General features: G+C 42.7%; 1 protein-coding gene across 4 annotated transcripts in view; it reads left to right on the forward strand.

Annotated features, from left to right (window-relative positions):
* LOC308308313 (rho-related GTP-binding protein RhoE-like) overlaps nucleotides 1-5,281 on the forward strand; it is a 28,038-nt gene extending 22,757 nt beyond the window's left edge. For all 4 annotated transcript variants that reach the window (XM_080753701.1, XM_080753702.1, XM_080753700.1 and 1 more), the window contains one exon: nucleotides 957-5,281. In XM_080753701.1, the coding sequence (XP_080609827.1) occupies nucleotides 957-1,208 (252 nt within the window). In that variant the 3' untranslated portion in view covers nucleotides 1,209-5,281. The remainder of the gene's footprint in view (nucleotides 1-956) is intronic.
* Nucleotides 5,282-24,529: the final 19,248 nt, after the last annotated feature.

Raw genomic sequence — 24,529 nt, forward strand, 5'->3', positions numbered from 1 at the left:
GGTAAACAAACGGAGGGAACCAAATCAAAGCGACGCCGCTTCTTCTAGTGGTTTCCGCGCTTTAGGCGGAAACCAAATGGCCTGTTGTGAACGAACACCAGGCTTTCCCCCAGAAAGCCTGGTAGGCGAGGTTACCATAGACACAGCTGGTGGTTTGACCATCTTATTGCTCTATACACATTTCAACAATGCGTTGCTCAGGAAATTGGTAGAGGGAGCCTGCAACAGGATTCGATTCCCATGTGTCAACACACATGTTGTAGGGCAGTGGTTCTCAACCAGTGGTCCGGGGACCGCCAGTGATCTTTGAGGGGGTTCCAGGTGGTCCCCAGCTAAATGATGGAGAGTTGGTTTCATTTTACGCTCTCGAGAGTTAAATTATTGTTAAAAGTCTACACAATTAGAGAATGTAGAATAATTGATATTTTTGATCAACGTTAGCCTGTCATCTCTCCTATGGCACCAACATCAATACAGCATGGAATTGTGGACAAAATCCTATCCAACAACAAGATAGTCTTGGGTCTGAGACGCTAAATCTCATCAAATGGTGGTCCGTATGGCTCAAATGCAGAATAAACAATGTACCTTGAAATAAAGAAGGTTGAAAACCACTGTTGTAGGGATCTGTTCTTGAGAGACTACTATGTCAGTGGTTCTCAAACCTTTTCATGTGAAGGACCCCCAAAATGATATGTTGTATTTGGCCACGGACCCCCCATCTCAAAATATTTAGTTCCAGGGACCACCCAGAAGCAACATTTTGAGTTACAAACGTTCGCTTTAAAAATACATATATTCAAAGATTTGCACACATTTTCACGACTTGTTCAAAAATAGCAGATCTACAAGCTCGCAGCGCGGCACTCGGTGCCGCGCTGTGAGCTTGTATATCTGCTATTTTTTAATAGTTAAAGCATCCAATAATTTTAGGCCTAAATCCTCTCTCTCTGCAGGGCTCCAACATGGCCAAGCAGCTGAACGCCCCCTACATCGAGTGCTCCTCCCTACAGTCTGAGAACAGCGTCAGGGACATCTTCCACGTGGCCACGCTGGCCTGCGTCAACAAGAACAACAAGAACGTCAAGCGGAGCAAGTCGTCCCGCGCCACCAACAAGAGGATCTCCCACATGCCCAGCAGGCCCGAGTTGGCGGCCGTGGCGTCGGACCTGCGCAAAGACAAGGCCAAGAGCTGTACGTTGATGTGACCCGCTAGCCGCTTCAGAGACACCTCTGTTGGATGGACGACGGTTTTTCCGGGACGGGACTACTGCGGGAGACAAAGGGAATGTGGGGCACCACAGTGCATAGAGCGGCCGTCCCCCCCGACGACGTGTGCCAAGCAATTAGAAGAACCGTGGGCCGCTCTGCACTTTAAAAAATCCGGTTGGCAACAAACACTCGATCACAACTCTTCGGAACGCGTAGTTGCCCTTAACGCAGTGCCATAGGACAAACGCACAACTTAACAAGGAAAAGAAAAAAGAACTCACTCTGAAGGAAACGGAACCAGAGAATACTACACAAACGCCTCAGAAAATTAAAACAAATGATTGGTTCTGGCGTACCGTTAGGCCGCAGTAAGGCCATGAAGAGGGAGAGATGTGCGATCCGTTGCTTTGGTTCTTTTTTTGGGGGGGTTCCTGACTACCCTGGAAATGACATCATGTCTTTTTTTTTTGTCTAAGTCAAAACCTGGACAGGAAGTGGAAGCTAAAAAATGGTGTTGTGTTTTTACTTACTGTCCTCCAAAACAAAAATGTGAAAAAAAAAAAACGGATTCTCCGGTGAGATGATTGTTCCAGAAACGAAAAGGAGAAAAATAAAATAAAACCAAGAGACTGCTGCTGTGTTCTCCCTCCAGTTTTAAAGGGATAGTAATCCCCAAAATGACCTTTTTTTTCTATCGATTACTCACCCCTTGGAGACTTGAATTCATGGAAAGTATTGTTTTTGTCACATTCATAAGCCGACAATGTGATGACCAGCGGTGGTTCCCTATGGCGGCACAAAAGATCCTGCTTTGTTCCCTATGTAGACACAAAGAGTCCTCAAATTATTGGCTTAGGAATGCGAAAAAAACAAAAAAAAAACATCCATGAATTCAAGTCTCCATGGGTAATCGATCGGGGGAAAAGGTAATTTTGGGGTCGAACCATGCCTTTAATATCTGCAGAAGACAGATGGATCTCTGGCACTGAACCTCGGTGACCCCTGGGGGTCTGGCACTAAGGATGTTAAAGTGACAGGAACACTGTTAAAGTGACAAGAACACTGTGGTACCGATCTGATCCTCTGACTAGAATGGATTCTCCTTTCTTTTACTTTTGTGTTTCTGCCTTGACTAAAGTTTTGGCCGAAATGGATTTGGTATGTTTGTATTGTTTGATGATGATGATGATGATGATGCTGTTGCACAGTCTTTTTCTCCCATCTCAACACCTTGCCTTTTTAAATGTGCCCTTCTTTATTTCTTCTCATTGTTTTGTTATTGCATATCACCTTGGAATGGATTTGAACCTCGTTATATAAGCCTGATGTTTGACGCTTTTGTGTCATCTTACTTTTTTTCATTACTATTTTTCATTTACAACCAAAGAAAAGCTTGTCGGAGAGTTTTGCCGCTCATGGGGAGATGCTCATAGATGCATTCTGCAGTCTGAGGGTTACAGTGGGGGGGGGGGGGGGGGGGGGGGCTCTATCATAAAGGTGGGCTGAGCCACAGTGGCATGATGCCCATTATTTGTGTTGTCTGTCCCTGGTGCCTCCATCATGCACAGGGTTCCCACGGTCATGAAATTCCTGGAAATATTTTGAAATCAGAAAAATATTTTTCCAGCACTGGAAAAGTTTTGGAATTGATCAAGGGTCCTGGAAGGTCCTGGAAAAAATAACTATGCATTGTCTTTGGTTATTGATTTTGTTATTACCTCTGAAATGACAAATTAAACATTGGCCAAATTGTCAAATATTAGAGGCAGAAATTGTGAAAATAGCAGATCTACATGCTCACAACGCCTCGCGTTGCGAGGCGTTGTGAGCATGTAGATCGGCTATTTTCACAATAAAACTGTGTTATACAAAATTCCTCTACTCTTAGTGCTCGTCAGGGTGCCGGGGTCCCCAGTTCAAATATGATTATGTTGTGGGTTGAGGTTGAGAACCACTGCCATACACTACCTACCTGTCTTTGGGGACTGTGCATATAGGAGTAAGCGACTCGTTACTGAGCTGAATTATTGTTATATAGTCCTGGAAATCGGGTTAAATATTCTGGAAAAGTTTTGGAAATGAATTCGTAAAGATGTGTGGGAACCCTGTGTCTGTCCCTGGTTGCCTCCATCATGCAGAATACTTCCCTGGCTGGCTGTCTGTCTGTCCGTCCCCTCATGGTGCCTCCATAAAGAGCACTCCCCTGGCTGTCTGTCTGTCCGTCCCCTCATGGTGCCTGCATAAAGAGCACGTCCCTGTCTGTCTGTCCGTCCCCTCATGGTGCCTCCATAGAAGACCACTCCCCTGTCTGGCTGTCCGTCCCCTCATCGTGCCTGCATAGACCACTCCCCTGGCTGTCTGTCCGTCCCCTCATCGTGCCTCCATAGAGTTCTACCCTGGTGTTTCACCTTCATCAGTGTTGACTCGCTGCAAAGTCTCACAGTCTCTGAACCCTATCAGACGGTGCCCAGGAAGTCATTGCACAGAATGATTATCTCAAATAATAATAGGTGATTATTATTATGTAATAATTGTGTAGCTGGGCCTACTGGTGTGTCTACTAGCACGGCGTCTGAGCTGGTGAGCCTTTGGTGGATGGAATGGAATCAATAGATTATGGCATTTTACATGACGATTAATTGTCACTCAAATAATTGCGATTCACGATTTAATTGTGTTTTTGTTGTTGACAATTACATTTCTGTTTGGCTTGTAGGCTTTGGAGTTGCACACGGCAAATATGACATGTAAGTGGGAATGCTTCGCTGTTACTACGTGTCATCTTTTCGACATCCAACCCAAACCCTTACCCTAACCTATGTGGGGTGAGTCGCTAACCCTCTCGAAATGATGGTCGTTCGAAAGAGCGAGATTTCCCCCATGAAGTTACCTAAATTTACAAAGAAATGACTGACATATTTGACAACTACTATACTTAAAAAAAGACCTTTCATTGTGGAAATGCGTTGTGAGCTTGTAGATCTGCTATTTCCACTATTTTTTTTAAATGTTTGAAAATCGGCCTATATGAATTTTTTTCAACATGGAAATGATTATGACAAAATAACTGCGATTGTGTCAAATAATTACGATTAGACGATTATGTAATAATTGTGACAGCTGTATCACATGAAGCCAAAACCATCGGTCTCCCCTTCTAACCCCTCGTCTCAGCTAATCAGTCCATGTCGGCTGATCACAGTCCAAGTCAGCTGATCACAGTCCATCTCAATAACTGGGAGGGAAAGAAAAACATATCGCCCACAGTTCACTGTCAGCTATGCAACACGTTTTGGCCATGATCTGAAACGACTGTCTCTCATTTTCACGTCTTGTTTCTGAAGGTGTTGGGTGTGTCAGTGCACGTGGTGGAGAGAGTAGTGATAGGATGTTGCTGCGTAGGAGGAAACAAATTCTAACGACACCCAATCCATCTGTTTGCCTTCCATCACTTTTCCTACTTTTCTGCTTCAGGAAGAAGTTTGTTCATGTGCACCAGGCTATAGATTACAGGACTGGTGCCCATGAACAGACTTCTTTAATTCTAAAGTCAACTTCCAAACCCATAGTCAAGAGCTTGTGAATTATGTTTGAAGAGAGGAGAACCACTCAAAAAGGCCTTATGCAGGTGTGTTGTGGGCAGACTTTATTTTTTATTTTTTAGATTCCAGGATCTGTATCTATCTATATATCTATCTATCGCTTTCAGCCTGCTTAAAACGGCACTAAAAACAGACACACCTTAGATCTCACATCAGGCAACTGCAATTTTAGTTTTTTCTTGTTACTTTAGTCTTGCTTTCTTAATAAGCCTCAAGGCAGTATTACCAGCTATACTGGGTGTATTCTCTCTCTCTCTCTCTCTCTCTCTCTCTCTCTCTCTCTCTCTCTCTCCCCCTCCCTCTCGGAAAAATGTTGAATTAACATTGACAAGATGTTAGCTGTTAGAACGTCAAGGTTCTTTGAATGTTAGTCCATTTGTATGTCTGTATGATGGATGTTTCCACAGTATTTATTGAAGTTATATATATTTTTTTCCCCCTTGAAAATAAAGTTTGATGTACAGTGAGTCTTGGATGTGGTTATTAGTTTGGTTTCATGAAAAAACGAAAGCGCCGTTTTATTTCTTGTTATAAAACATATTTCAGAAACACCACGTTAATGTAGCTGTCATTCATCCAGCCTTGAAGGGCCAATGATTGATTGATGATTGATTGAATACTTTATTTGTAAACAGCACATGGTAGACCTACAGTAGAACATTATGGCTAAAAGGATAACACAAGTCCTGGGGACTTGTTTCCATTGTGGTCCTGTATTCAATTCATCAACATGGCATTAAAACAACAATGAGACATGTCATTTCCTTTCTATGTTTACATTTACCTCCCCTTATGGTCTCCTGGTAGACATTTTTTTTTTTTTCCTTTTCAGGCCAATTTTGAAAGAAATCAGCAATTCACATCCTTTAATGGGTGTTGTTTCGGGGAATTCCACATTTTGTGTACAAAGCAGTAGAATGAAAATGTTCCCATGTTTGTTCTAAATGTGTGTGGTGGTAGGCTACCAGATAATTATAATGCATTTTATTTGTATAGCACCTTTCAAAACAAAGTTCCAAAGTGCTGCACAGACAGAGCAAGGTTAAAAGCAACATACAACAAAGCAAAAACAAAAGCAGTTTGATTAACACATAACAATATAAAAGTGTGTACTATCACATATAAAACAATTTATGAGAGGGAAGTGACTTAAACAGAGGCATGGATGATGCTAAATTAGTAGTTAGGCCCATCAAGAGACTCATGAGGGGGCAGCATATACCGTATATAATTGGGGGCCAGCCCATTAGGAGCTTTATAAGTGATGAGCAACATTTTTAATATCACATCTAGAGCTCACAGGTAGCCAGTGCAGGCCAACCAGTATGGTAGTCCAGTTTTTTTGTATTGGTGAGAAATCTACAGTAGCAGCAGTGCTTTGTAAAGATCCTGGTCGCTAGTACCGCTACCTCTAGTATTGTGGCTCTGGTGTCACTCACTTTAAAGAAGAAGTTGACACCTTTGACCATAAATGTGTACTTCGAGCCATTAGCAGAGACCGCCCCTGCTGAGTGCATCATGGAGCTCTTGCTCTTGCCAACCATGTTGAATGTCATTCACTGCCCTTCGTGTTGAAACAGTGTGGAGAAAATCACTCTAAAGGACTTAAACGTTTCTGGGTCTATATAAGTTAATACAGTAATTCACCTGTTAAACTGAAAAGGGAAAAGGCCTTTTTGTGATGATTGAAGGCAGCCCTTGCTTGCAATCAGCGTTTCCCGGGGATAAGCTTCTAAAAGGGTCAATACCGCCAGAACCAATAAACAAGAAAGAGACATTTGAACAATGTTAAGTCAAAACGAATGTTACATCTTGATTACACGTGCCTGTCTGCCTTCAGTAGTGGAAGCAGACTCTTGGAATCAGAGAGTAGTGTGCATCACTATAGGCCTAATAAATCAGGGAATAAGAATGCACTTTATTTCATTATTTTATTTTTTTAGGTCTGCATCTGCACACAGTATCACAATTGCTGTGTAACAGGTGTAAGATACCCTGAATGGACACTGTTCCTGGTTCCATGGTTGGACGTAGCACGTCTCACAGAGGAGAGACAAGTGTTTATTTTGACAGCAAATTCTTATTTTGTTTAGTCATAGTCTATTGAATAAAAAAGTATTTAATTTTAGTCATCTGATATGCTTTAGTTTTAGTCTGGTTTTAGTCAACTAAATCTACATTTGATTTTGTCAACCAAAAAATATTTTGGCGGGCCTTGATGGCGTCGTAATGCTTGATACTTGGTTGCATGCTGAAAAAAAGCCTCAGCTATTTTCAGAGCGCAACAACCGGCGCAACCAAACATAAAATGACTTGTCTGGATCTCTTCTCCACGAGTCCCTCCATGACAATTTAGATTAGTTTTTATTTGATGACAATATATTCGTCATACCGGTAGCTTAGTTTTTATTTAGTTTGTCATTCGCATTCACTTCCATTGTCCCATTAAGACCTGAGGTCCATTCTACAAATGCCTTCTAAATCACTAGTTCTCTCACTTTCAAGATGTTTTCAAAAATGTTCAAAAATAGCAGATGTATAAGCTCACACAAGATGTACAAGCTCATCCAAGATGTACTGTACAAGCTTGTAAAGGCTCACCTGCTATCTTTGACGCAAAAATCAAAAATTTCACAGATTTCCCAGCTGAAAAAAGTCAGTCTCAAATTCAGTTGTCTTGATACACTGAATCCCTATCATTTTAAAATGCACCAGGTCACGCTAAGACTTGAATTCTTCTATGTTTATTCAAATTTGTCTCACTTATTATAACCGGTTTTGGCTTTAACCATGACATCACGAATTCAACCTGCTGAAACATTCACCCTGTAATTATACACACCTGTCTGTCTGTCTGTCTGTCTGTCTGTCTGGCTGGCTGGCTGGCTGCCTGCCACTTCCATGACTCATACTAATGATCATGTCGATTTACATGTAGTTAATGGGCCTTATTCCTGGCCATGCCAACTGTAGGCCTGGCCACTGTGTGTAGTTGCTTTCTAATGTATATAAATATATTTTTTCTATTGTCAAGGACCCCCAAATTAATTAAGTATCCGCATATTTGTCCGCAGAGTCGCAAACCCCCATCTGAAAATATGTGGTACCAGGGATCTTAAAAGGTTTCAAAAATATTCAAAACAATTAACTTTTTTGTCCCCGCCAGGTTGAAAGGCATGGCCGAGACTATGCTTTGCTCCCTATCCGTCCGTCCAGCCGCCCATGTGTCCATCTGTCTGTTACCAATCAATCTCCGGCGCCGTTGGCCCGGTCGCTGCCAAACTGTGCACACACACTCCCTGGACATCAATTCAGAACCTCTGCCCCACATCTTTCACATGGGCCTGTTCTAGCGCCACCATGAGGAAGATAAAAACATTTTTTTAGACAATACTCCCACAGATTTTGTCCAAAAATCGCGCAAATGTGATCAACATGGATCTGGTGGCGCTATAACAGACCAATTTGTGTTTTCACCTATAACTCCACTGATCAGTGTAAAACTTTGTATGCACAATCCATAGAGGCCAAGAAAAAAAATTTGCCCTGCATTTGCCACCCTTTTCACATTGGCCTGTTATAGCGCCACCAGAAGGTCGACATTAGCAAAACACATTTTTGGAACCAAATGCCTCAAAGCATGCAGGCAGCGTGGGGTGACCAGATGCCCCCCTTTGCGTGGGACAGTCCCACATTTCTATGACTTTTCAGGCGTCCCACAAATTGAGACACTGTCCGACATTGTGACTGGCAGGCTCCAGTGATAAATCAATGTGCAGGTGTTGATAGGTGCGCTGATTGTTGCTGAAGCTCTTAAACGTGAACTCACAGCAAGCTAGACTGGACCACACTGGACACAGCACGTGAAAAGTACGTGAATACATTATAGGGTAGACTGGTAGTGTATCCTCCTAATAGTTGGCTTTCCGTTTTAAATCTCTCTCATTGTCTCTCTCATTGTCTCTTTCTCTTTTAATAGCAACTTAAAGCTATACTGTGTAAGTTGCTCAACTAGTGGTCAGTAGCGTCCGCGTCTTTCGGCCGTTTTTCGCCGCGGACCGGGCCTCACACCCCCGCGTCACCCCCGCGTCTGCCTCCACCTCGCCGAGATCTATCTTTAGAGGGGTCCCTGGTTCCTGTGCGTTCAGGCATTCCGGAGAAACGGAGTGTTTCACCCGAGTATAGATAGAGACACACAGGCGCCTACAAATATGGCCGCCCTATTGTGATAGCTAGCGACCCCACTTCAAGATGCGCTGTGATTGGCCGGCAGTGTATAACCCTCGCTGTGATTGGCCGGTAGTGTATGATGACGTAATTTTTGCGCGAAAACCGGACCCCGGTCAGGATAATAGAAAACATATAAAGAGAAGGCTTCAGAAGCTGAAAATAACGGAGTGGGTGTTCTAAAACTTTAGCGATTTAAGAGTTAGGACAATTTTAAGATTTGTTTTATAAAAAAAGTTACATGGTATAACTTTAAGTAATACGTTGCTTAACCCACCTGCCAACCGGTCCCACATTGTCCCACACAACTGGTGCTTCTGCCCCTCAAATGCACAGTTTGGATCTGGTCACCCTGCAGCGTCCGATTGCCATGAAAGGCCCAATAACACCCTTTTGGCCTGTTATTGCGCCACCAGGAGGGCACAATAAAGCTACCTGACCTGACGGAGACAGAGCTTCTAGTTTCCCAATATGTTTCGAAAATAGCAGAGCTACAACCCCACCTCGACATCGTCACCAGATTACTGAATCCAGAACTTTTTTTTCTTATTTTTATTTTTTTTGCCTGTGGCTATAGTGATTCAGGGGCTGGAGCCTGCAGACAAGAGCCCCAGGTAGTCAAGGGCCCCTGGTCACCAGTCCAGTTTATAATCCATCTATGCTTGGAGGGTGAACCAAATGTACATGGTTTACATTTGTACGAGTTAAATCGGTACATTAACAACAGATAGGATTTTATCGTTTTAGGGTGGACGTCTTTGGAAGCAGTGCATATGATTCCTGACATTCTACAGAGCTATATCACACAGTGCTTCTTATGTCTGCTCAACACATGAGAGAAATGGAAGGGGAAAGAAACGCATGCACGGCCAGCTGATGTGCAGCGTGTCAGAGGAATGCAGCGCCTAGTCCTCATGATGGATGATCTTCTGATAACCACAGTTGTTGGGCCTGCTGTTTTCTTTTTGCTCTCCTTTTCCTTTTTCTTTTCTTTTTTCTTTTTTTTTTGTTCTCGAATCCCTCCCTCTCCCCCAGTGGGCAGTTTATCAAGATGAACTGGGCAGAATGTTGCCGACGTGTGCGGTATCCTACCGACGTTTCTCATCTGCCAGGAATTATTAAAACTCGCTGACAGTTTAATACACGCGTGCATAATAATTCCGTCGCCGACCAGCTCGGTACATACAAGTCATCTTTTAATGTCTGATATCGTTAGAATTCGTCCTGATCAGATTGTGTGTGTGTGTGTGTGTGTGTGTGTGTGTGTGTGAGTGAGTGTGTGTGTGTGTGTGTGTGTGTGTGTGTGTGTGTGGGTGGGTGGGTGTGTCATGTGGTGGTGTCAGGGGCGTCACAAGGGGGGGGGGGGGGGGGGGGAGGAGTGGGACTGAGTTACTAGGGCCCAAGGTGGAGGGGCCCTTTAGCTATTGAAAAATAGCAGATATACAAGCTCACAGCGCGGCACCGAGTGCCGCGCTGCGAGCTTGTAGATCTGCTATTTTTGAAAAGTCGTGAAAATGTGTCCCTGGAACTAAATATTTTGAGATGGGGGTCCGTGACCAAATACATATCATCTTGGGGGTCCTTGACATGAAAAGATTTGACCACTTCCACTGACATGGAAACATAGGTTTCTTGGACATGCACATTTTCAATTTTTTTTCAAAAATAGCAGATCTACAAGCTCGCAGCGCGGCACTCGGTGCCGCGCTGTGAGCTTGTATATCTGCTATTTTTCAATAGTTAACATTCATGGGGGGGCCCGCAGTGAATCCTTGTACCCAGGGCCCAGAATTTGGTGTGACGCCCCTGGGTGGTGGTGGCAGCTAGCAGCTGTACTGGGTCTGGGACTGTACTCCATCGTCCCCAGTGAGTCCTTGCCCTTGAGCAGCAAGGAGTTCTTTTCGAGATGTATTGAGGACACAGCATGTGTCAGCGGTGGACGGGGTATGTCGTTTGTTGTCGGGCAGAAACCTCTCATCTCCATATTATAATATTCTTTTTGTAAATTAACGCCATATTTGATCATACTACAGTGTCTCACAAAAGCAGATCAGCAAGCTTGAAAAGAATTGGCGCGAAGCAACGTGTTTTGAGCTTATGTTGTTAATTCATAACATATTTTTGTAAATTTGGGTCCCGTTAAAAGAGTCCCTTCCTAGAAATGTAGTGGAATAGGCTTGAAATGCAGTAGAGTGAAAGTCACGAGATTGCAAATACAACATGTACAGTAGGCTACTCGTTTCTGTTAGATCTGCACATCTACAAGCTCGAAATCCGTGACTTAACAATTAACACCAACACCACTGTTGGGAAAGTTCACTCTCTACATGAACTAGTTCAAATTTCAGTTCACAAATTTTAAAATTAACTAGTTCAGTTCATAATTCAAATTTTTTAACAAAAAGTTCATGGTTCCAAAAATGAACCAGTTCAGTTATTTTTTCTTTCTTTTTTTCTCAATATGTTGCTGCGAGCTATTTGTCAAAACGTGTAGTGGAAACGACGTGTTGTGAGCTTGCAGATCAGCTATTTTCAGCATGCAACGCGGAACAAGGAGGCGATGCACACACAGCGATGCAAAGGCGACACACACACAGCACTTCAATGTGAATGCAAAGAAAGACGAGACGACGTGCGACCCGGCGCACCACGAACGAGACGAACGAGTGCCATTCACAACGGCAGAATGATGTCGCTCACAATAGCGTTCATCTAGCGGATATACAGTAGGCTACGTTCAGTTCATGTTCGCCCCAAAATATGAACGAGTTCGTGAACGATCGTTCATTGAACGCATTCAGACACAACACTGGTCGAGCTTGTGATGCTTTTGTGTGACGCTGCAGTACCAAGAAGGCTGTTCGTTTGTTAAAAAAAAACACAAACAGAATATGGAGATAAGAGGTCTCTGGCCGACAGCGACGAAATACTGCCCACCACTGGTCATCACATTGCCAAGCAGTGATGTAGTGGATAGTGGAACTACGACCCACACCAACCAAAACTGATTTTAATTATCTCCGCCTGCCAAAGACGTGGCGAGAGAGTGTGTTTAGCCCCTGTGTGTGTGTGTGTGTGTGTGTGTGTGCGTGCGTGCGTGCGTGCGTGCGTGCGTGCGTGCGTGCGTGCGTGCGCGCGCGAGTGTGTGTGTGTGTGTGCGCGCGCGTGCGTGTGTGTGCGTGTGTGAGTGCGTGTGTGAGTGTGTGTGTGTGTTTGGGCTTAATTTGGCAAACGCCTGACCATTCGGTGCCAAACCTTTAGTGCACGCTGCCAACAGGCCAAATAATACACTCCCCGAATATACACACACACACACACGCACGTACGCGCGCGCGCACACACACACACACACACTCCCCGAATAGTTTCCCAATCCATCCAAAGACAAGTGCTGATGTCATTGAACCTACTGTACCTTTAGTTTAGAGTTGCAAGCTCAAAGGCTTGTTTTTTCAACACCAGTTTCACAATTCCTCAGACTGACACAAGTGTGTGTGTGCGCGAGCACCACACGCACGCACACGCACGCACACACACACGCGTGCACACACACAGTTGACTATTATCACACCCCACCACCACACAGACACGCAGCCCACAACACAAATACACAGCAGCACTGAATCAAGTGAGAACACGGTTCATTTGAGTTTATTTTAAAAGCAACATCTGGCAGAGATCTGAGCTCTGTGGAGCGCACCTTTCTAGATTAGCTTTAGAACATAATATATAGTCCTTGGGCTGGACGAGATATCGGTACCGCTGAGGGGGCAAAACCTTACCTATACTAAATTGTTTTTAGGGTCAATATAAGTAAATTAAAATATGATAGACTTTCCATAGGAGTAGCTTTTTATATTTTTTGCCATTTTGTTATTTTCCTCTATAGGCGGATTTTCATTCATGCATATCTTGTTATTGGCTCATGTTCAGGACATATTGCAAGGTTTTATATTATATGTTTGGTATTATTTTTAAGGGGACACTTTGAGCTTTAATTCAAGCCCTTTTGTGAATATGTATGATAAGTACAGTGGTCACTGGAGCTCTTCAAAACTTTAATAACTCAGATTTTCCCACAATTTCCGCCTAAACCATATATTTTATTTTAGTTCTGTGGCATCAAGAAACATCAGAGACACAAAACACAACAACTAGAATACAGACAAGACCCCAAGGATTCAGGAAATGTATAATTTACCCACAGTATTTCATTCTGAGGTGGTCATTTTCATCCAAATTAGACAGTCTTTTCGGTGCACGGCTCAAAAGAACATGCGAGGTGAAGTTGCCAGCACTCAAGGAATCTCCTTTTCTTTTTTTTTTAAAGTTTTATTTACCTTACAACAAGCTCAAAACGGACGCGTTTCGACCATCTAGGTCTTCATCAGCGTTTGAAGACCTAGATGGTCGAAACGCGTCCGTTTTGAGCCTGTTGTGAGGTAAATAAAACATTTTATATGTAGACTATCTGCTATGAAAAAATACATTATGCTATTTACAAGTTGATCCATGCTCAGCTCTGCACCAAGCAAAGATACTGGATTGGTTTTAAAAATTTAGACAAAAGACACTGGTGTCTACATGACAAGAAAGAGACTGAGGAGAAAGTGGTACAGTCAGCTGGGGCCTCAGGGAATGCCAGTTTTTGGAGGGGCACAAGGCCAAACCGAGGTGCAACGAAAGCCATGGCCTTCTTGGCCTCCCTGAAATTCCTTCCCTGATAGTATGCTCTAAATAAACTAGTGGTTCTCAAAATGTGTAGTTTCAAGAACCTCTATAACTCTGAGAGGGTACAAATGTAACCACATTATGTGTCCATTAGGTTCCATTTTCACATTCCCAGAGTTACAGAAGAAGTTATATTGCATGATTGTTTGAATATATGAGCCATTACTTTGGCACCCAAGGTGATCAATCACCAGTCTGGTTTGGGACAGTGAATGTGTTGGCACAAAGAGGAGACCTGGTTAACTCCACAGCTACACCCCTGCTCATTCACACCACATAGCCGGGGCCAGTAATCGGACGTGGGACCTTCAGTGTCCCAGGTGGTCTCTCAGTTACGGCCATCCATTGCCTTATGGATGGAGAACAGGGTCTCCATTTACAAGCTTATGGAAAGTAGTCTTTTTGCCAAGACCAAAATCTGAGAAGTCTTGTCCATTGTAGATGGCAGTTTTAAAGTGTACTGTATGACAGCAACCATTTAAAAGAACATCTGCCCCAAATGACCAACTTTCTTAGAGCACTGGTTATCAAAATTGGGGTCCACAGAGGGAGTCTAAATGGACCCTTCTATGTCTGTAACTCTGGAAGTGTGCACATAGAACCTAATGGAAACATAATGTGGTTACATTGTACCCTCTCAGAGTTATGGAGGTTATTGAAATAAAAATGTTTGACAACCACTGTCTTAGAGCATAATAACACATCATTGGGCAGCAGTGGCTCAGGAGGTAGAGGGCAGCTTGGGAAATGGAACGTTTCCTAGTTCAAAACCCGGGTTCCCCCGGAGTTGGTATCAAAGTGTCCTTGAGCAAGACACTGAACCCCTAATTGCACCCGATGAGCAGGTTGGTGCCTTGCCATGGTTTCCATCAGTGTGAGAGTAAATGTTTGAATGTTAAGTACATTGTAAAGCGCTATATCCACCTGTTTCCGCGGGAGTTTACTGGAGATTATTTGGACCTGTTTGGACCACACTTCCGGTTTAACAGCAGACATACAAGCTCACGTCGCGTCGCAGATGCAACCCATTGTGAGCTTGTAAATCACACTCGGCTGCGGCGCCGGAAGCTCAGTACAGCGTCTGCGCAATGCACTATGGGGCGTTGGAAACTTGTGGATAGATGCAGTCCATTTACCATTATGGTCTGGATGGGAAAAGAAGAGGGTATGGTAGCCATGAGCTGGGGCTGAAACCTGAATGAATGTTTCTCTAGCCTAGACGGTCTCATGAAGGTCATTCATATCTGCTGCTCTCTGTATGTAAATGTATTACTGTCTGTGGACCATGTCAACTTCTTAAGGAATGTGACAATCCGTATAAGTTTCTTCCAGAGGAGTCAGAATATGGCACAACAGTGCATACATAAGACAACAAGTGCCTATAGGGCTAGTAGATCTGGCTTACAGGATAACTTGACTACTTTGTGGTTATTTAAGTGATTAAAATACTAATACATATTATACATGCTTCCAAAAGTGTTTCCTAGTTTTGACATTAAATGTGAGAGTTAGTGTTATTTATTGTTTGTAGTATAGTAGTATAATGGGACATCATCTTGGGAGGGACGCCATCTTGCATTTGGCATTAACATTTGATTAACTGGTGTTAATTTCACTGATTCAGACACATTCCTTGAACCCCAAAACCTTGGGTTAAACACCAAAACCACCTTTCTAGGTTGCATAATAATTGAGATATAGCCATTTTAAGCTCCCGGCAGCCATCCTGGGTGCCATCTTGAAAATGATGCCTTTATGGTAAATATATTTTCCTGATTTTTCGGTTCTCAAGCATGCCTAAAGGTAAAAGAACCAATTGAAACACTTTTGTATCAATGTTTAGGGAGGTTTAATGCTATTCTTTCATATAGGCCTATTGACCTGTATTTCTCATAAAAAGTGCCCGTTTAAGATAAGGCTGAGGATTACCACCTCAGAATGAAATACTGTTGGTAAATTATACATTTCCTGAATCCTTAGGGTCATGTCTGTATTCTAGTTGTTGTGTTTTGTGTCTCTGATGTTTCTTGATGCCACAGAACTAAAAGAAAATATATGGTTTAGGCGGAAATAGTTATTTTTATGTATTTATTAAAGGTTTGAAGAGGTCCAGTGACCACTGTACTTATCATACATATTCACAAAAGGGCTTGAATGAAAGCTCAAGGTGTCCCCTTAAAAATGATACCAACCATATAATATAAAACATTACAGTATGTCCTGAACATAAGCTAATAGAAATATATGTACCTGTGTCTAAAATGCAAATTTTCAAAGGGGGATGGTAACTTTAGCAGCTGATAACACCACTTAAGCTACCTGTCTGCAAGGTCTATCATATCAAAACTTAATCTAGAGATGTATAGGAATATAAAAATCACAACTAGAATTTGCCCACCCAGGTGGTACCGATATGTCAAATGTTGAGTATAAGCCTAAGGACTAATAGCTTAGACATTTTATTCTGCACTCTTTATGCTGTACTCTTCAACCACTGTTTGTTTTGAACGTATCAGATATTTTGTTTCTAATGTAAGATGAAGTGACAAAAAGGGTAGGCACCATAAGCTGCGGCTTCAGCCCAATCCTTTTCGGCAACATTTTGTTTATTTATTTAAATTGTTATTGTTTTAATTGTTTTCTTTTAAACATTGTACTTTGAAACCGAAATAAAATCATACCATACCATACTACAGTACATTTAATACCTCGACTTATCGACCTAAGAATTGGTTTTCATGGTAGATATAGATAGATAGTAAGTTGCTGAAATGATTTTAGTAAATGCACTTAGTAACATTTGCACCACCTATTTGGTCTTAATATGTGCACATATACTGTACAGCAGGGGTTTTCAAAGTGGGTGACGGGGCACCCTGGGGTGCCGTGACGGCAGTCCAGGGGTGCCGCGAGATAATTTGAAGTACAAAGTTATTTTCAGTCAGTTCTAACCAAAATGGCTATTATCTCAACGTTTTCCTCACAACATAATCACTAAAATATTGTCACTGTCGGGCAGAAACCTTGTATCTCCAAGTTTCAAAAGTGTCTTTTGGTAAAGCAAAGCCCTGCTTCATCATACAAGACTGTCGCACAAAACTAGTGAAAACAGCTGATCTGCTGTTTTCACTAGTTTAGTACATTTTATAGATGATAAATACAAAACGAACGGTTTTGGACATACAAGGTTTCCACCCGACAAAGACGATATGCTATAAATATAAGTTGCTGGGAGTGAAAATTATAATGTAGGGGTGCCTCGGATGAAAAAACAATATTTATGGGGTGCCCTGAGACAAAAAAGTTTGGGAACCTCTGCTGTACAGTATATGTTACAGAACAACATTGTTGCTCACTGAACGTCAGTTATTTCGATGAGTAAAGGCCTAATAGCTACGATTAGCAACATGTGCCAACCTTCCTCTTCTTCAACAACCCCTTGTGTCCCAAGAAGACATCCCAGCACTGTTCCTTTCTTTAATGTCTCGCATAAGAAAGAAAAGAAAAGTTTTTATATAATGCAGCGTGATAATGGGCCTTGGACAACAAAGCAGCCTCTCTAGGCGATGCAGAGAGGAGGAGAGGAATGTGTTTCAGGGACTTTGTTGTTGATCTCGGAGGACATCACAACAGCCCACTGTGTGGAGAGAGACGTGAAGCTTAAATGAGAATACGTCTCTTTCCAGTCATTATACATTTCACTTAATTTGAAGCCTACAGCAGCCGTGTGGATCCTGCTTGCCGCAACAATACAATTTCACGCATTTCAACGTTGAAAGACTGGAAATGCAAATGTTCTCTCCCTCCCTCACTCTTTCCACCCGCTTCTCATCTTATTTACATCACGGTTTAAAATACAAATTGCTACAGAGTGAAGGAATAGATAAGGTTTATTAGAATATATTTTGCAGCTAACCTTTTCTTTGATAGGACATTGGCTTGTTTTGCCCTCAATCCACCTGCACTGGATTAATATTGATGACATCAGGGATCTCCATATATGTTGGGCATAAAAGGGACAATTAAGGACTGACACAGAGATCTCATTATACGGCCATTAGTTTATTAGTGAATACATTTTCCCCATTGACTTGAATGGGGAAAATTAAAATGGTAAGACTAAATTCATTTGAGAAATTCGTAGTGGTACTGTGTTCTATCCGTCTGTCATTCAATCTTATATAAGATACTTCAATGGTTTCCTATGGAAATAAGCTTAGTCTTTTCTAGGATCTCCTTTTAGTAGACCTTGTACTTTTCCTATGCAAACTTCTAATAAAGTCTTCAATCAATCGATCAATCAAACCACACTTTCTAGTTAAATGAGTTATAAAAAGAAGTTGTAAAGAGTGACTGAGACGACAGTGACAGCTGTGTAAGTGAGCCCACGCGAGCGTGCATGCGCGTCCGCAACTGCAATAGATAAGGTTTATTAGAATATATTTTGCAGCTAACCTTTTCTTTGATAGGACATTGGCTTGTTTTGCCCTCGATCCACCTGCACTCCGTCTTTCGGTGGGTTTTCCACTAAGATAAATAATACACTGATGATGAATTATGCAAACTGACTATGATTCTATTACAGGAGCAGCTTCCACATTGACCTGTCAATTCTCAATAATCACCAGTCATTTCCTGCAACAGCCTCAAGCGCTTTAACCACAGCTATAATAACATCCTCTCCGTAATGTGAGGACAGGTAATCCATTATTTCACCCATTACGGTGTCTCTACTTCACTCTAGCCTAGTGCCGGGTGATATTACTCATCAATATCACATTATTTTGCCTCTATTGCGATTAAATTATAAAACAATAATTCTAAAACGGCTAGTTCCATTCCTTGATTCTGATTGGCTGGTTGTGGTTGCTGTGGTATGTGAGACTATAACCCACACCTTGAATCAGTTTATATCAAACCCAGGTGCGTTATTTCTTTCCACAGTGTTCCACAGTACACCAATTATCTGCACCTGGGTCGTTTCTGCTGCCTGGCCGGGAACTACTTTCTTGTGGAGCAGATCTTATAGTGTATTATTAGTGAAATAGAACAGTTTTAATTGGTACATGTCTATGATTTTCATGTTGCCATATTGTGACCGTTTTAGAAAAGCAATAAGCCACGCGAGGCTTGTGGTTACCGGGGTAGTATACACCGGCTGAGAGGCGTTGGGAAACACGAGGCGAAGCCGAGTGTTACTACCCCGGTAACCACTCACCTCTTGTGGCTTATTGTTTAATAAGTAGTGAAAATGGGCGATTTACAAGCTCACAACGTGCCGCGATGTTTTGTACGACACCATTGTTAAACAAAATATAATATAATAAGGGCGTACGTGTTTAATCAGACTGAACGTGTCACATGGGGTGGCAGTGGCCATCTTGGAAGCTGAAGGTGCCAGGTTCAATTCCTGACTGCACCTGGCTATGTGATGAAGTGTCCTTGAGCAAGACACCGAATCCAAAACTGCTCCTGACGAGCAGGTTGTTGCCTTGCATTGTTTCGTCTGCCATCGGTGTGTGAATGGGTGAATGTGAAACAGCACTTTGGACCCCACAGAAGCAAATATTTTAGTTACAAATGTTTGCTTTGAAAAAGATATATTCAAAGATTTGCAAGATTCTTCAAATTACTCATCATTCTTTTTTCTTATATATTAATGAATAGACACAGAACAATTCTAATCTAGTATTCTTTAATCTACTATATCGATTCGAAAATGGTAAATTGACTGCATTTATATAGCACTTTTCTCCAAAGAAAATATGCAAATAGGAGATGGCTGACATCATAGATGTTTGACATCATAGACCACATGAAACTGACACAGTATGTCCATATACAACACATTATCATCCTCCCTGCATCAGACCCTTATATGGGCTTTCCAAGATAAGGGCTTAATATTGATGACATCAGGGATCACCATATAAGGGCATAAAAGGAACAAGGACTGACACAGAGATCTCCTTATATGGCCATTAGTTTATTAGTGAATTCATTTTCCTCATTGACTTGAATGGGGAAAATTAAAATGGCAAGACTAAATTAATTTGGAATAATTCATGTCACGGCAACCACACTTTCTAGTTAAATGAGTTATAAAGAGAAGTTGTAAAGAGTGACTGAGACAACAGTGACAGCTGTGTAAGTGAGCCCACGCGAGCGTGCATGCGCGTCCGCAACTGGTCAAGTCACCTTTCACCCCATGACCCTCACTCCAAAATGAGTTTGACACCCCTTGCCCTATTTAGTTGACCGGGGTCCCACAGGGGCCGGTACTTACCTCCCTCATTTTTTGTAGCTGTGTGGAACACAAGCTACCCTATACGTGGCCGTGTGTGTAGGTATGTTTGTGGGTGGGTGGGTCTGTATGTAGCCTCAAGAATGTGGTGTGGTACCTTTTATGACCACACATGTTAAGGGAGGGGCGCTGTTTTCAACTGCAATACACACACACACACACACACACACACACACACACACACACACACACACACACACACACACACAGCTCCACTTCGAACAGAGGTTCGATTTTTTCCCTCTACACACCAAATCTCTTTTCTGAAAATTGCCGATCTACAAGCTTGTAGAACGGCAGTTTCTGCGGAATGTTCTCCTTTTTCTGCAGAAAAGGAGAAACTTTAGTTACTAGTTACTTTGTAGATTTTCATTATTATTATAAAACATACATTACCCACTTCAGCCCTATACATTTCAGCCATTTGAAAATAGCCGATCTACAAGCTCCCAATGTGTCACGTTGGTCGCGATATACGACACAGCGTGAGATTGTAGATCTGCTGTTTTCAAACGATTTTTATACATTTGAAAACGTTAAGTTACCGGTTAATGGGACATGCTGCATAATGACTACTTTCTACTTTTGGTACTTTAATACATTTTGATACCAATAATTTAGTACTTTTACTCAAGTCAATTTTATTGCGGCAGTGGCTCAGGGGTAGAGAAACCGTGTCATTAGAACACAGAGGTTTCCCCAGGGTTCCCAGTTTGATCCCGGGCTTCCCCAGAGTTAGTGTCAAAGAGTCCTTGATGAAGACTCTGGACCCCTAGTTGCTCAGGGGGGGCCGCCTTCCATTTCAACATGCTGCCATTTGGACATTGACTTCTAATTGTCTGAGTGGCAGCACTTCCATAAAGGTTAGGGTTAGGGCTAGGGTTAGTGTCGGAATGGGGGGATGTCGGAATAGCAGCATGTCGGAATGGGGGATGCACAGCACCCTCGGAGAACAGGTAGGTGCCTTGCATCGTTTCCTCTGTCATCGGTATAATGAATATGTGTGTGTGTGTGTGTGTGTGTGTGTGTGTGTGTGTGTGTGTGTGTGTGTGTGTGTGTGTGTGTGTGTGTGTGTGTGTGTGTGTGTGTGTGTGTGTGTGTGTGTGTGAATGGATGAATGTAATGCACAATCTATGTAAAGTGCCTTGGATAAAGGCACTATATAAATGCACCATTTACCATTGCAAAAGAGTATTTCTAAATGGCAGAATTGATCCTTTTTCCCACACTGCCTCGGCCCCTCCCTTGCTCTGCACCTATTTCTCCCCAGCCAATCTCCTACTCTGCCTTCTACCTGAGGCCAAGAGTCTGATTGGCCCTGAGGGCAGTCAGTCACCTCACCTGTGAGGACCAGCTGAGCCTGGTTGGGTGACGAGCTCCAGAAACTGTGTTTTTCTGTGTGTTCAGTGCAGGGTCGTAAACATCCTGGTTATGTTTGTGTGGTATGGTTATATTCTTCTGTGCTAGTTTCTCACCATATGTGTGTAAGTGAAACGTCGTCTCCTGGGTTTGGTGTGAGTCCTTGATTTCCTGCATTTGGTCCTATACACCTCACCTCCTGTTCCTGACACTCCTTGCATCAAATTGAAAGGTAAAAACTAAAGTTTGAAAGCCCTGCCAAGCCCAAGCCCTGCCTATCGAGGATGTCACTGTAGGCAGGTTTCTGAACTGTCCACAGTCCTTCTCTGAGACACAGTGAGAAGACATGAGCTCTTAGTAAGGACTAATTATGAAGATGGGTTGAAAATGGGCGAAGTGGTCCTTTAAGTGTCATTCACCATTGTATGGGAGAAATTTATTTTATTGGTATTAGGCCCCAAATACATTCTTTTCTCGGCTATAAGAAAACTATGACACTAATTTGAGGCTCTTGTCAAACAAATCCCATAGGAACAGTTTGAGAGTAGCATAGAATTGCCACTAAAACATTTGTTTAATGGGTTAGAACCATTCTGACCCAAGCCGTACAAGTGTTCATATGCAGGTCCATTTGGTTTCCTTTTGTACACTCACCAGAGTTAAATGAAGCCTGAGGATTTAATCACTTTTACCCCCCTCCCCCCTGCCAGCCGCACAACACGTGAGCAAGATGAATGTCATAAAGAACACGGGCCAAGTTCGTGATTATGTTTCAGTTTCTGTCTGGAGGGCATCTTCCTCCTCCTCCTGGACTCTGTGGGAACATCGCCAGCCAGGCTCCACCTCACATCCAGGAGGCAGAGTCTCCCTGGCCTGGTCTCTGTGCCACCGTCCACCAGCTGAGACCTCCTGTGTTGCAGCTACAGTGCAAAGAGGGAGGTAAGTGAGTGAGTGAGTGCACCTTTCGCAGACAGTGACAATCACATAGTGCTTTACAAGTTTAAATAAAACATAGCAATGTAAAACAAATGAGTAAAATAAGCAGTCAGACATCCAATCATTAAAAGACATCGCGATAAGAACAGGATATGGCCGAAAATAGCTGCAGGCATGAAGATGTGTAAACCGATGGGGTGAACTGATGGGATTTTAAAAGTCTTTGTCAACAGAGGGCACAACTCTTAAGGTACTAGATGCAGCCTACTATCAAAAGTGGCATGAAGGATGCTACATTTCTTTTTTATTAATACTTTTTAAATAATTGTATGCTTAATATTTTTATTTATTGATGGTCTTTGATTCTTTGTTTATTGTGCATTGTAGGTCCAGAGTATGATTTTTGTGGTCATGTAATTGACAAATAACCAAATGAACCTTCAACCTTGATGAAGACAGCTGGAATCCATATTCTGGCCATGTTATAGTCGAATATTCTGCCAAAAGAATCGCTGACCTAAAAAGCTCACAAGGTGTCGCAGCTCACAACGCCTCGCAACGTGGCATGTCGTGAGCTTGTAAATCTGCTATTTTTGGTGACGAGATTTGGTGCAGAGGGAAGAAAAGGAGGGGGGCCAAGTACAGGCCCCTGGTGGACACCAGTCAATAACGACCTTTTAGCTGTTCATTCATTTTGCGTTGTAGCATAGATCAGAGATCCATTCGGATTCATTCACTCATCTTCACATTCTTAATTGGCACCTATGGAATTCACCAGGATGGTTATATACCGTAGGGATTTATTGTCTTCACATTGTGAACAAATTCCTCCTTCATCACCAGCAACAAACAAGGCCTTTTTCTGGAAATGGCGGCACAAATTGAGACATTGTTTAAGATGCATGTATTCAAGCTGAAAGGATACTAGAGAGAAGGGAAATAGGCAGGCAGCCCCACCCCCCCTCCCCAGAGCAAAATGCAATCATTACCATAATATTATCCATAATATCCTATGGAGGACAGGAGGAGAGCACATCCTCTCCTCTCCTCTCCTCTCCTCTCCTCTCCTCTCCTATCCTCTCCTCTCCTCTCCTCACCAGGATCATAAGCTCAGAGATCAAGCCTGTTCAAGGAGCAGCAGCCGCTCCTGTTTTATTAATGCCCACAGGGTCGCGCAGGAGCATTCAAGGAATGCCATTTGAACCCTGTTTCGATTTTTAATGCCACCGCTCTGAATGACATGGCTTTGAACCACGTAGAATTATGGAATGGGTTTGGACAACTTGGACCCGGACCAACTGCATAAAAAGGGCTGTTTCTTCTTGGCAGACGGAGAGGGGGCTTCTTGGAGCTCAGTCAAGTCCTGACTGTCGTCCTGTAAAAAGCCAGAGCCGGAGCCGGGTGTGGTGCGACGAAAATAGCCGATCTACAAGCTCCCAACAGCTGCCTTTTCTGTAAAGTTGCTTGTAAATGCCTACCCTGTGCTTGAGTGGCTAGCTTTAGAATTGTATTTATTATTTAAATATATTTTCATGTCATGGACCCCCTAAATTAAAACATATTTTGTATTAGTCCCCTAAATGTTTTGCCCCCCCCCCCCTCCACCCTGCACCAGATTTGCGTTGTTTAAAAAATATTCCAAATATTCCACATTTTAGTAGCGAGCTCGTTTTGATCGAATACTTTATTAACAGTTTGCAGAGACAGGTAGGGCCTACAGGGACGTACAGTACAGTACAATACAAGGTCTGCTAAAATGTATTTTCCAAGAAAGCCTGTGGCTTGTTTCCATTTGGGTTCCTGTGTAGCCTACTCAATTCATCAAAGATCTGCTGCTTTAGGTGCGCGACACCCGCGCGCAACTTAACCCATTTAGAACGGGTACACATTATTGTGTATCATTATTTTATGTTTTAACTATTAAAAAATAGCAGATATACAAGCTCACAGCGCGGCACCGAGTGCCGCGCTGCGAGCTTGTAGATCTGCTATTTTTTTTAAATCGTGAGAATTCGAATTTTGACCAGATTCTATAAGTGTCTTTTGAATCCTTCTAAAGTTTTTTGAAAAACCTATGTCAGCAATCTGGTCAGCCATCGTCAAAGAAAAGGTCCTTTTCACTTAACTGGAGCTCAGTTAGTCTGTTCTTGAGAGACTA

This window comes from Nannobrachium achirus (genome assembly GCF_963921795.1).
Source record: "Nannobrachium achirus genome assembly, chromosome: 22".
Classification (NCBI taxonomy): Eukaryota; Metazoa; Chordata; class Actinopteri; order Myctophiformes; family Myctophidae; genus Nannobrachium; species Nannobrachium achirus.